Source organism: Serinus canaria, chromosome 21 (genome assembly GCF_022539315.1).
Source record: "Serinus canaria isolate serCan28SL12 chromosome 21, serCan2020, whole genome shotgun sequence".
NCBI lineage: Eukaryota > Metazoa > Chordata > Aves > Passeriformes > Fringillidae > Serinus > Serinus canaria.
Genome location: NC_066334.1, coordinates 2,419,189 through 2,432,000, shown reverse-complemented (window position 1 = coordinate 2,432,000; position 12,812 = coordinate 2,419,189). Strand labels below are relative to the sequence as shown.

At 56.8% G+C, this 12,812-nt stretch overlaps 1 protein-coding gene across 2 annotated transcripts; it reads left to right on the top strand.

Moving 5' to 3' along the window:
• The first annotated feature begins 4,993 nt into the window (after nt 1-4,993).
• LOC103820864 (E3 ubiquitin-protein ligase TRIM62) lies at nt 4,994-12,187 on the top strand. Of its 2 annotated transcripts, none has more exons than XM_050982490.1 (6): nt 4,994-5,147; nt 7,030-7,445; nt 8,481-8,576; nt 10,068-10,324; nt 10,398-10,513; nt 11,469-12,187. In XM_050982490.1, exons 2-6 carry the CDS (start codon nt 7,038-7,040, stop codon nt 12,017-12,019), a joined length of 1,428 nt encoding a protein of 475 aa, XP_050838447.1. In that variant the 5' UTR covers nt 4,994-5,147; nt 7,030-7,037; the 3' UTR covers nt 12,020-12,187. The 2 variants fall into 2 exon arrangements, with proteins under 2 accessions (XP_050838447.1, XP_050838446.1); XM_050982489.1 differs by having other exon boundaries at nt 7,024-7,445.
• The last annotated feature ends 625 nt before the right edge of the window (nt 12,188-12,812 follow it).

Below are 12,812 nucleotides of genomic sequence, written 5' to 3'. Positions count from 1 at the left end.
CCCCAAAATCTCCTCAAAGCCTCCAAATTTCCTCAGCCCCCCAGTTCCTCTTATGCCACCCAAAGATTGTCAAATGCCCAGATAGCCCTAGACCCCCAGTTTCACTCAGACCCCCAAATCACCTCAGACCCCCAGTTCCACTCAGATCCCCCCAAATCTCCTCAGATCCTCCAGATCCCTTCAGCCCCTTCCATTCTTTTCAGCCTCCTCCAGCTCCCCCAAATCTCCTCACCCCTCCATTTCCCTCAGCACCTCCAGGACTCCTCAATGTCCCCACCTCCCCACATCTCCTCAGATCACCCCAAAATCTCCTCAGACCCCCAGTTCTCCTCCTCTCCCCAAAAACTCTTCCACCTCTTCCCCTCAGCCCCTCCATAAGCTCCTCATGCTCCCAATTCCTCTCAGCCCCCCAAGCTGTCACCCCTCCATTTCCCCTCAGCCCACGCAAAGCTCCTCAGAACTCCTGATTCTCTTCAGCCCCCTTGGTTTTCCTCAGCCCCCCTCAGTTCTCCTCAATCCCCCTGAACTCCCTTAGCCCCCCAAATCTCCTCAGCCCCCCACAGGTCCCAGCCCTCCCTAGTTCCCCTAGCCCCCCCAGTTCTCCCCTCTCTGCCACCCTCAGCCCCTCTCTCTGTCTCCACAGCCCCCTCAGGGACACCTCCAGTCCTCCCTGTAGCTCCTCATCGCCCTGAGGATCCCCCATTTCCCAGGGGGCCTCCAACCCCTCTCAGGGTCTCCCCCAATCTCAGGGTCCCCCCCCAATCTCAGGGTCCCCCCAGCTCCTCTGTGGGTCTCTTGCAGCTCCCCAAATCCACAGACATTGCAAGGGAAGGAAGAGCGGGGCAAATCTCATCCATTCCTCTTCTCCTAGGTCTAGGGGATTTACCCTGGAGCTTCTGAGTTTTCACTTTTAAAATTACTTTTAAAAAAACCCCACAAAATTAAGGTTCTTTTTCATGTTTTCCCAAAATGTTCTGTCACAGAGGAGGATGGAGAGGAGCGAGATGTCCTGAAAGGAAATGGTTCCTCTGAGAGAGGTGGGAAACAGGAAAGGATTAGGGATGGGATGGGATGGGAACCCAAGAGGTCTCTACCACAGAGTGGACATCGCTTTGCAGGTGCCTGGGGTGTCAGAAGCCCCTGGAACAGGTTCTGGCCACAGCAATGGAGCTGGGACAGAGGCACCATCCCCTGTGGGATCTCTGGGCCTGTCCCTGGCCCTCCCCACATTCCCCCTGCTCTGTCAGCCCTCCAGCTGGGATCCCCCATCACCCGGCACTTCCCCATCCTGGAAGGTCCCCAGATCCATTAATTATCCATGACTCAACCGAGAACCTGAGCCAGCAGCTCCAAAACTCCCTTTTAATCTGATTTTCAGATATTGACACCCAGAAGTTGCCACCCAGCATTGGTGTCACCCAAAAATGGAGCACTGGGAGAGCCTGGATCCCCCCAGAGCTTCCCTGATGTCCAAGTTCACCCTTGCTGGGTTAATTTCCATCAGGGCTTTCACTTCTGCTGTGGGATTTTTTTTTCCCTGCGATTAAGAAACTGGTGGTTTCAAACTTCGGCACCAATTTAGGCATTTTCTGATTTTTTTGCAGGGGGAGTGGAGTTATCCAATCCCAAATCTGCACTGGGAAGAGGCAGCATGGGTCACTGCTGAGCTTGTGAGATCCACCAAGGATTGGTGAATATCTCCTGGGATTTTCCTTGTTGGGACTGGCTGGGATAAGTGACACTCCAGGCTTTTTTTCCGACTCTACTTTGGGTGGATTAATCTTGGGTGTGGGAAAGGGGCCCCTTTCCTGGGAAGGTGGTTGGTATGCAGGGAAAAAAAAAAAAAAAAAAAAAAAAAAGAAAAACAAAACCCATGCCCAGCTCCATCCCAGGCTGGAAAATGAAGGAAATTAGTGCTTGCCTGCCGAAAAAATATGATTCCAAGGCTGGTTTTGCTCCCAGGATAGATCCAACCGCGATTAAAAGGAACAGAAGGCAGGAGTGGAAGGAAATCATGCTGGAATCACCACCACAGGGTTTCAGCAAAGCCACGGGGCTGTTAGACCTGCACAGAGCAGTGTGCCCTTCCCATTCTACCAGCACCAGATCCATCCAGGACCTCCAGCTGACTCAGCAGAGAAAAGGAGATTTTTATGGGTGGCAAACTGTGATTTTCCGGTGAGAAATGTGGTCCCTGAGTGGTGACACTGGGATTCCCTAGAACTTTTCCAGTGCTCCCAAAGCCTGTGTCCGGGATCATGGCACACACATGGAAAGGGAATTCTTTGGGAAACACCTTCATCCCACCCACCTACTTGGTTCCTTCCCCAAAAATCCCTTATTTTACATAAAAACATGGTTGGAAGCACCTACCAGAGTGGGCTGCCCTGGGATGAGTGGGCACACCAGGCATTGGGGATGCCAGTATTCCCAGTGCCAGCTATCCAGATGAGGGGACATGCTCATTCCAGGCTTCTTGGCATTAGCAACCTCAAAAAGTAAGTTTTTCTCCCTGGATTGGCAGCAATGGAAAGCACAAAGGGCACTGTCTGATGCTGGTGTGAAGCAAACATGGAGGCTTTGGGCTGGAAAAAAAATCCCCTGAGGTGCCAGAATTTCCCATCTCCCTGCAAAGGGGAGAGCCCTTGGGCTCTAATTAGGTAACGAGTTAATTAGGATTAATTAGTTACTGTTTGCAAAGCACTGCAGAGATCAGAACTGGCAGTGTGGGGTAGCTTCCTGCTTCCTCTACAGAGGAGTACAGGATCCTCCTTAGGAAGGGGGTCCACAAACCAAGTTGGGATGAAACCCAGTGGGATGGTGCACTCCGGGAGCAGGCGGGATGCTCCCGGCGTTCCAGCAGGGATGTGTTTCCGTGCCAGGATGGAAACACACATGCCAAGAGCAGAGCAGGCACGTCCCGGCGTGCCCATCCCGCCAGCGGCAAGGGGGAACATTCCAGCACTGCGGCTCCTCGGGGCCTCCCTCCCTTCCCACCAGCATTCCCGGCACACGCAGCACACGTGGGGAGGAGACAGGTTTTCCCTGCCCGCCGGCTTGGCCGGATCACCCAGGCTCTTGCCACATTGTGGAATCCTCCAGCCTGCTGGAACCGCAGCAGGGAAGGGCTGTGTATCCCATAAAAAGATTGGGAATCAAGGCACGGTGGAGCCCCCCGGCTCACACAGGGTTTACCAGGAGGTAACAAAGCCAATTTACTAATTAACTGGGATTAATTTCCCTGTTTGCCCAAACCACCCTGTGGTTTCCCTTCGTTACCCAATGATCTGCCAGGATGAGTGTTGGCAGTGCTGGCTGAGTGCCACGTGCTCCGATGGGATGATGCTCTCTGTTGCCCCAAATTCCTGGAAATTTCAGCCAAATGCTTAGGATACAATTAAAGAACCCATTAACTACATGGGATGGGATCCCATAGCCCTGAATCTAAATCTGGGGTGAAAAAAGGATTTTTCCTTCTTTCCATGGTTATTTGATATCATTCCAGCTGTTCCTCAGTCCCCAGAGGGTCCCAGAGGGGAGACATGACCTGAATTCCTAAAGCAGGAAAACAAGCAGGAAAAAAAAAAAACAAGACCATGTGGGTTTGTTATATTTTTTTAGCTGTTTCCAAGCTTTTGGGGCCTAGCAGGAAGAGGAGCAGAATGGGTGATTATTCCGTGGAAGGGGATGGGGATAACCAGGAGATGGGGTGTACCTGTGTTTGGGGGGAGGGAAGGGGGGTGCCAGCAGCGGGAGGGGGGTGATCCAGCGGTGAAAGCCAAGCAGTTTGTTCCTGCTGGCTGTTGGCCAGACAGTCACACCTCCTCCCAAATATGCAGCTCAACTTCCCCTCAGGAACTGTGTCCCCTTCCCCACTGCTCCCTCCATCCTCCAGCCCCCCTTACCCCCACCCCAGGGTTCCTCCCTTGTCTCTCTGGTCCCTCAAGGGGGGAGTGAAGGATCCCTGGGGATACCACGGGGTAGAAACCTCGTTATGGGGCAGGCAGTGCTGCCACTGGTCCCAACTGGTCCTGACTGGTCCCACCATGGCCAAGCATGGTGATGACACAGTAGATGTCTGTCACCCAAAACTGCTCTGTGTGATTTTCGGCCAAATTGGTACATGTGGGGGAAAAGCAGTGTTCTCTCAGCTTTGTCAGTGTCAGCTGTGGGGTCACCTGGCTCTGGTCACTGGTGGGTGCAGAAAACTGGGAGGAAGAGAGGGATAGAGGGGTGGGAGTACAGGGGAATAGAAGGATAGACAGGATGGATAAACAAATGGAGAGACAGAGGGATTAAGGGCTGGACAAGAGGAATGGGTAGATGGAAGAGCAAGGGTCAGATGGATAGATGGATGGATGGAATGAGAGATGAGATTCCAGGGGGGTGGACAAATGGATGGATGAAGGTTTTAAGGACTGCATGGGGAGATGGGTGGACAGGGTCACAAGGAGATCTGGAGGTATTAATGGAGGGCCAGAGGGAGAGAGGAGTGGATAGAGGAATACACAATGGGAGGCATAGATGATTGGACACAGGGATGGAGACGGAGATGGGTGCATGGACAGACAGGTGGAGAGAGGGACAGGACAGACGAATGGATGGATAGAGAGATAAAGGTCTGGAAGGGAAAAAGATTGGAAGGGGACCGAGAGGTAGGTAGAAGGATGGGTGGAAAGATCAGAGGACAGAGGGATAGAACGACAGATGGACAAATGGATGGATCAAGGGCTGGACAGGGAGATAGTTGGGTGGAGGATAAAGGGATGGACGGAGGGACAGACAGGTATAGGAAAAGGGCCTAAGGTCAGGATGGGGAAGGGGTCAGTGCCCGGCTGTCCGGACAGACGGACGGCACACGGCTGCCGAGACCGTGGCCCCTTTAAGCGCCCCCCCGCGGGCGGCGATGGTACGCGCCGCTGAGGCCGCGCCGCGCGGGGGACAATGGGGTGGGGGCGGGCCCACTGTGGGCGCGAGGGGGGGGGCGGGCAGGAAGTGCCGCGCGGCCGCGCCCCCTCTTGCTCGCCCACCCCCGGCCCGTCACGGCGGGACAGCTTTTGAGGCGGCGGCGGGACAGCGATCCCCCCGGCACTGCGATCCCACCGGCACCCGGGCACGGCACCAGAACAGCACCGGGCACCGGCTGGGTGAGGGCACCAGCGCCGGCGGCTGAGGGAGGCGCGGGGTGGCATCCGACGGGGTTGGCGGGGACCGGTCTCGAACCCGCGCTCGGCCGCGAGCGGGGGGCGGCTCGAAAGCGGGGCTCCGGTGCAGCCGCCGGCAGCCCCAGCCCCGAGCCCCCCAAATCTACCCTCAGCCCCGACCCCGCCACGTCCAGCCTCGCCACGGCCCCCGAATCCGGCCTGAACCCGAGCAACTCAAATCCAGCCTTAATCCTGACTCCCCAGAGCCAAGCTCAGCCCTGGACCCCACATCCAGCCCCACCCGCCCCTGTGCCCCTCATTCAGCCCCATCCCTGCCCCTCAGCACTCAGCCCCCGATGCAGGCTCAGCCCCACCCCCCAATTTCCCTGGTACCCCCGGTGCCCCTGTCAGACCAGCCAGCATGCTCTGGATCCGATTCACCCCCAGCCTCACTCCTGTTGCAACCCTATTGTGTCCCCTCCTAGCGTTGCTCTGATCACCTCTATCCCAAATACACCCCGCTACATCCTGATGCTCCCATTATCCCCATGGCATCCTGATCCTCCTAATGCAACCCCTCCAGCCTCTCCATTGTATCCCGACCCCCAGTTCCCTCCCCCTGCACTGCAACCCTGTTGCAGCTTGGTCCCCCACTGTAACCCCCCATCCCTGTTGTGGCTTGATGCTCCCATTCCCCGCAGTGTGACCCTCCAAGCACCCCCAATTGCATCCTGACCGCCTCTGTTCCCTCTCTTTGTAAATCCTCCAGCCCCACATTGCCTCCTGACACTCCCATTTCCCTCACTGCAGCCCCTCCAGCCCCCATTGCATCCCAGTCCACACCTTGCCCCCTATTACAAACCCTGCACCCCCTCATTCCCACATGACCCCCATCCCCCTTATTATCATCCTCACCCCGACTCCTCCATTCCTCCCCACCCCAAGTCCCCCCATTCACCCCCTCCCCCATCAATCCCCCATTCACCCCTGCAACCCCCCACCCCAAGCCCCCACTCACCCTCTCACCCTTAACTTCCCCCCACCCCAAACCCTCATTCAGCCTCTCCTCCTACAACTTTCCCCCCAGCCTCTTCCCACCCCAAGCTCTCTGCTCACCCTCCCAACCTTCCCTCCCAAGCTCCCATTCACGCTCTCACCTTCATCCCAAGGCCTCCACTCACCCTCTCCACCTTCAACCTCCCCCCATCCCTTTTACCTTCCCACCTCAAACCCTCTCATTCACCTCTACCCATCAATCCAAGGCCTTCACTTACCCTCTCCCCCACAACTGCGTCTACCCCAAGCCCTCCTTTTACCCTCTCCCCTCTGAGGCTCCCTCATTCATCCTCTCTCCTCCACCCAAAGCCCCCTATTCACACTCAGCCCTCCATTCACCCTGTCCCCTCATGGTCCCCCTCCCCACAATCCCCCTCTCCCCAGCCCCCCCTGATGCCGTGCCCCTCTCCCCAGCACCCCCCGACCCCGTGTGCCCCTCTCCCAGCCCCCCCCGACCCCGTGTGCCCCTCTCCCAGCCCCCCCCGACCCCGTGTGCCCCTCTCCCAGCCCCCCCCGACCCCGTGTGCCCCTCTCCCAGCCCCCCCCCGACCCCGTGTGCCCCTCTCCCAGCCCCCCCGACCCCGTGTGCCCCTCTCCCAGCCCCCCCCGACCCTGTGTGCCCCTCTCCCAGCCCCCCCGACCCCGTGTGCCCCTCTCCCCACCAGCCCCGTACTCTGTGCTCCTCTCCCCAGTGCCCCCTGACCCCGTGCCCCTCTTCCAAGCCCCTCTCCCCAGCCCCCCCTGACCCCGTGCCCCCTCTCCCAGCCCCCCTGACCCCGTGCCCCCTCTCCCCAGCACCCCCTGACACTGTGCCCTTCCCCAGCCCCAGCCCCAGCCATGGCATGCAGCCTCAAGGACGAGCTGCTGTGCTCCATCTGCCTGAGCATCTACCAGGACCCGGTGGGGCTGGGCTGCGAGCACTACTTCTGCCGCCGCTGCATCACGGAGCACTGGGTGCGCCAGGAGCCGCAGGGCACCCGCGACTGCCCCGAGTGCCGCCGCACCTTCCCCGAGCCCACGCTGGCCCCCAGCCTCAAGCTGGCCAACATCGTGGAGCGCTACAGCGCCTTCCCCCTGGACGCCATCCTGGGGGCCCAGCGCAGCCCCTTCCCCTGCAAGGACCACGAGAAGGTGAAGCTCTTCTGCCTCACCGACCGTGCCGTGGTCTGCTTCTTCTGCGACGAGCCGGCCGTGCATGAGCAGCACCAGGTCACCAACGTGGATGACGCCTTCGAGGAGCTGCAGGTGGGTCCCTCTGGGGTTCCTCGGGATTGCTGGATCTGCCTGGTCCCTCTCGCTTCCGTGGCAGTGCCCTTCCCTTTTGTCCCTGCACCCACCCTGAGCCCATGGGCATCAGTCTTGTGGCTTCCTCCCATCTCTCCATCCCTGCACCCCTTCTTCCATCCCTGCACCCCTTCTTTTCTCTCTTAGGGTCAGTCCTGTGCCTTCCTTCTGTATGTCTGTCTGTCTGTCCGGGCACTCCATCTCTCACCTTTGGGGTCAGTCCTGTGGCTTCTTCCAGTCCATCTGTCCCTGTACTGCTTTTCCTTCTCAGGGTCAGCCCTGTGCCTGTGTCCTGTCATACTGTCCCTGCAGCCCTCCTGTCCCTGTGGAGGTACAGAGGGGTCAGTCCCATGGCTTCCTTTGGTCTGTGTGTCCCTGCAGTCCTCCTGTGCTGTTTTCCTGTCTGTCCCTGTGTCCCTGCACCTCTTCTTTTCTTGTTGGGGTCAGTCCCATGCCTTTCCCCATCAATCTGTCTGAGCACCCCTCCTGTCTCCATGGGGGTCAGTCCTGTGACTTCCTCCTGCCCACATGTCCCTGAACCCTGTATTTCTTCTTTTCCCTACTGGAGTCAGTGCCATGCCTCCCTCCTGTCTGTCTGTCACTCACCCCTCCTGTCCTCACTGGGGTCAGCTCCATGCCTTCCTCCAGTCTGTCTGTTCCCACAGTCCTTTTATCTGTGTCGGGGCCAGTTCCATCCATCCACCCATCCCTCCACATTTCCGCCACTGTCCCCCTGGTATCCCCCTTCTCCATCACCACTGGGAGTCCTTGGGAGCCCTCAAATCACCCCATGGCTGAGCTGTCCCCCAGGTAGGACCTTCCAATCCAGGACCTGTTACCCCCACCCCAGGCAGGACCCTCATTCCACAGGGGCCACCCGTGGCCTGGCCATCCCACAGCCCCATAACCCCGTGGTTGGTTTGGGTGGGAAACTCCCTGTGGGATCCCTTTTTCCCCCAAATCACCTATTTTTGGGTTTTTCCTCCCTGTCCCCAGCGGGAGCTGAAGGAGCAGCTCCAGGGGCTGCAGGAGAGCGAGCGTGGCCACACAGAAGCCCTGCAGCTCCTCAAGAAGCAGCTGGCTGAGACCAAGGTACGTGTGAGGACACCACTGTCACCCCTGGGGACCCCCACTTTTCCCCAGCCCTTCACAGCCTCCCAAAGCTGAATTGGGGTCAACCTCATTGCTACCCCAATGACACCCCAACCCTGACTCTCGCCAGCCTGCTTTTGGAACTTCCAAACACTCCAAACTGGACAATTTCATGGATTTGCCAGATTTTTTCCTTCTGTGGTACCCCAATGGGGCTGCTCATCTCTGTGTAATTTCCTGCAGGGCTGCTTTGATTTATCTTTATAATTAATTAAATTAATTACCTGTTCATTCAGGGGTTCAATGTCCAGTGAGGTTCAATTTTCTCCCTGTCCCCACCAGCAAGTGAGGTAGAGTTTTTAGCTTTTAGGGTTTTTTTTTTTTTTAGTTTTGTTTTTTTGGGGTTTTTTCAGGGGTTTTAAGGTGTAATTTGAGGGATTTTAGAGTCTAATAGAAGGGTTTAGGGGTTTTTTTAGGGTTCTTAAAAGATCTCTTTAAAGGTTCTTTAAGAATTCTTTAAGATCTCTATAAAATTTTTGTGAGTTTTTTTTTTCGGGGTTCTTTTGGAGATTTGTTTCAAGGTTCTTTGGAAAGTTCTTGTAGGGTTCTTTTAGGTTTCTTGGGGAGATTCCTTAAGGGACTTTTTTAGGGTCTTTGGGAGGTTCTTTTAGGTCCTTCAGAAGGTTCTTTTAGGGTTACTTTAGGGTCCTTGGGCGGTTCTTTTAGGGATGTTTGGGAGGTTTTTTTAAGGGTTTTTTTTAGGGTTACTTTAGGGTTCTTGGGGTGTTCTTTTAGGGATCTTTGGGAGGGTTTTTAAGGGGATTTTTTAGGGTTACATTAGGGTTCTTGGGCGGTTCTTTTAGGGATGTTTGGGAGGTTTTTTTAAGGGTTTTTTTAGGGTTACTTTAGGGTTCTTGGGGTGTTCTTTTAGGGATCTTTGGGAGGGTTTTTAAGGGTTTTTTTAGGGTTACTTTAGGGTTCTTGGGGGGTTCTTTTAGGGATCTTTGGGAGGGTTTTTAAGCGTTTTTTTAGGGTTACTTTAGGGTTCTTGGGGGGTTCTCTAAGGGTTCTTTGGGAGGTTTTTTTAGGGTTCTTTTAGGGTTACTTTAGGGTTCTTGGGGGGTTCTCTAAGGGTTCTTTGGGAGGTTTTTTTTAGGGTTCTATTAGGGTTACTTTAGGGTTCTTGGGGGGCTCTCTAAGGGTTCTTTAGGAGGTTTTTTTTAGGGTTCTATTAGGTTTTTGGGGGAAGTTCTCCTAGGGTTCTTTCAGGTTTTTTTGGGGAGGTTCTCCTAGGCTTCTTTGGAAAGCTCTTTGCATAGTTCCTCTAGGATCCTTTCAGTCCATTTTTTAAGGGCACACGATCAAATGCACCCTGGCAGCCCCCAGAATTCCCTGATCCGATGCCCTTTTAGATATTTATTTGGGGATTAAGGAACTCCTGGGTTGACCAGCCGAGCTTTGGGTGCTCCTAACCCCCCGTTGCACCCCAAGTCCTCAGCCAAGAGCCTGCGGGCGACCATCGGGGAGGCGTTCGAGCGGCTGCACCGGCTGCTGCGGGAGCGGCAGAAGGCCATGCTGGAGGAGCTGGAGGCCGACACGGCGCGCACGCTCAGCGACATCGAGCACAAGATCCAGCGCTACAGCCAGCAGCTGCGCAAGGTCCAGGAGGGCGCCCAGATCCTGCAGGAGCGCCTGGCCGAGGCGGATAAACACGTCTTCCTGGCTGGCGTGGCGTCCCTCTCCGAGAGGTGGGTGGTGGCGAGGGGATGGCAGGGTCCCCGGTGTCACCCCTGCCTCGGCACTGTGTGTTCTTCTCTGCAGGCTGAAGGGGAAGATCCATGAGACCAACCTGACCTATGAGGACTTTCCCACCTCCAAGTACATGGGCCCGCTGCAGTACACCATCTGGAAATCCCTCTTCCAGGACATCCATCCCGGTGAGGGCATGAGGATGGGGGAGTAGCAAGGGATGGGGAGGTCACCGGGGACAGGAACACGCCAGTGAGGGATGGGGAAGGGGACATCACATGTCACTGACAAGGGATGGGGACATTGCTGCCGAGGGTCTGGGACATCAGTAATGGACAGGGAGCATCACTGAGGAGCTGGGGGTGTTTAGCCTGAGAAGGGGAGGCTTAGACGTGACCTTATTGCTCTCTACAACTTTCTGAAGGGAGGTTTAGGTTTTTTTGGGGAGGTTCTTCTAGGCTTCTTTGGAAAGCTCTGTGGGTAGTCTTCTAGGATCCTTTCAATCCATTCCTGAAGGGTGGTTGTACACAGGTGGGGTCGGTCTCCTCCGCCAGGCAGCACTGACAGAACCAGAGGACACAGACTCAAGCTGTGGCAGGGAGGGGATAGGTTGGATATTAGGAAGAAATGTTTCACCGAAAGAATAATAAAGTACTGGAATGCTCTTCCCAGGGAGGTGGTAGAATCACCACCTCTGGATGTGTTTACAAAAAGACTGGACATGGCACTTGGTGCTATAGTCTAGGTGAGGTGTTAGGGCATAGGTTGCACTCGATGATCTTAGAGGTCTCTACCAGCCTCATTATTCTGTGATTCTGTGACAAGGGATGAGCATGAGGACAGGACACCCCAGTGAAGGATGGGGAAGGTCACATCACCTGGGAGGGAACGGGATGTCATTGACAAAGGAGGGGGACATTGCTGCCAAGGGTCTGGGACATCAGTGATGAGGAGCAGGAACACACCAGTGAGGGACAGTGGACATCACTGACAAGGGATGAGCATGAGGACAGAACACCCCAGTGAAGGACAGGGACAGGGCCACCCTGGTGACCTTCCCCCTGTCACCCCGGTGGGACAGAGCACCTGGGCTGGCTCCAGAGACACACTAACCCTCGTTCCCCCCCGTCCCCGCTGTGCCAGTGCCAGCAGCGCTGACGCTGGACCCTGGCACTGCCCACCACCGCCTCATCCTGTCGGACGACTGCACCATCGTGGCCTACGGCAACCTGCACCCGCAGCCGCTGCAGGACTCGCCGCGGCGCTTCGATGTGGAGGTGTCGGTGCTGGGCGCCGAAGCCTTTGGCGCTGGGGTGCACTACTGGGAGGTGGTGGTGTCCGAAAAAACCCAGTGGATGATCGGCCTGGCCCACGAGGCCGTGACCCGCAAGGGCAGCATCCAGATCCAGCCGAGCCGCGGGTTCTACTGCATCGTGATGCACGACGGGAACCAGTACAGCGCCTGCACCGAGCCCTGGACGCGGCTCAACGTCAAGGGCAAGCTGGAGAAGGTGGGCGTCTTCCTGGACTACGACAAGGGGCTCCTCATCTTCTACAACGCCGACGACATGTCCTGGCTCTACACCTTCCGGGAGAGGTTTCCCGGGAAGCTGTGCTCGTATTTCAGTCCCGGGCAGAGCCACGCCAACGGGAAGAACGTGCAGCCGCTGCGGATCAACACCGTCCGTATCTAGCGGGGGTTTTTGGGCTGTCCCCCGGCCCTGGCGGGTGTTTTCCCACTCCAGGAACTGGTCCCGGTGCTGGGCAGGATCTGGCATTCCGCCTGCTGCTCTCGGTCCTGTGCTTCCAGGGAATCCCGGTGCGGGGGGCTGGGATATGGCAATAAAGGATTTGGAGAGAAGGGGCTGGGTGCTGGAGAGCCCCAGGGTGGGGGGGCTGGGCTGGGGGCACTGTGGGGTGCCATGGCAGGGGTGTGACACCGTGCCGGGGGTGCCACACTGCTGGGGGCATTGTGCCCTGCTCTGTGACACTGTGCCACAGCAGGGGTCTGTCACCGTGCTGGGGGTGCCATGGGTGTCACACTGTGTCAGGGGTCACCATGCTGTGGGATATGTACTGTGACACGTGCCACATGTACAGCACTGTGCCATGCCATACGTGCTGTGCCAGGCTGTGCCAGCCCTGGCAGGGCTCCGTGTGTGTTGGAATGTACAGGGGGTGTGTGGGAGCTGGGCTGTGTAGGGTGGGCTGTCAGATCTATGGGGAGTGGGCTGTGTGCCTGGGTGGGAGACAGGTGGGGTGCTCTGTGATGTGTTGGGGTGAGCTATGGAGGGATATGGTGTATGGGGGTTATGTGTAGGGGCTGGGCTGTATGGGGCTGTCGTATATGGAGGTGGGCTCCATAGGGGTATGGTATATGGAGGGAGCTGTGTGGGGCAGTGGTACATCAGGGTGGGCTGTACAGTAGAGTGATAGAAGGGGCTGATCTTTAGGGCCTGGGCTGTGCCAGGACTATGGTATAATAGG

Coding starts and splice junctions, on each gene's coding strand:
- LOC103820864 (XM_050982490.1), top strand. CDS start 7,038: ATGGCATGCAGCCTCAAGGACGAGCTGCTGTGCTCCATCTGCCTGAGC. Junction 7,446..8,480: donor ACGCCTTCGAGGAGCTGCAG/GTGGGTCCCTCT, acceptor CCCTGTCCCCAG/CGGGAGCTGAAGGAGCAGCT. Junction 8,577..10,067: donor AGCAGCTGGCTGAGACCAAG/GTACGTGTGAGG, acceptor TTGCACCCCAAG/TCCTCAGCCAAGAGCCTGCG.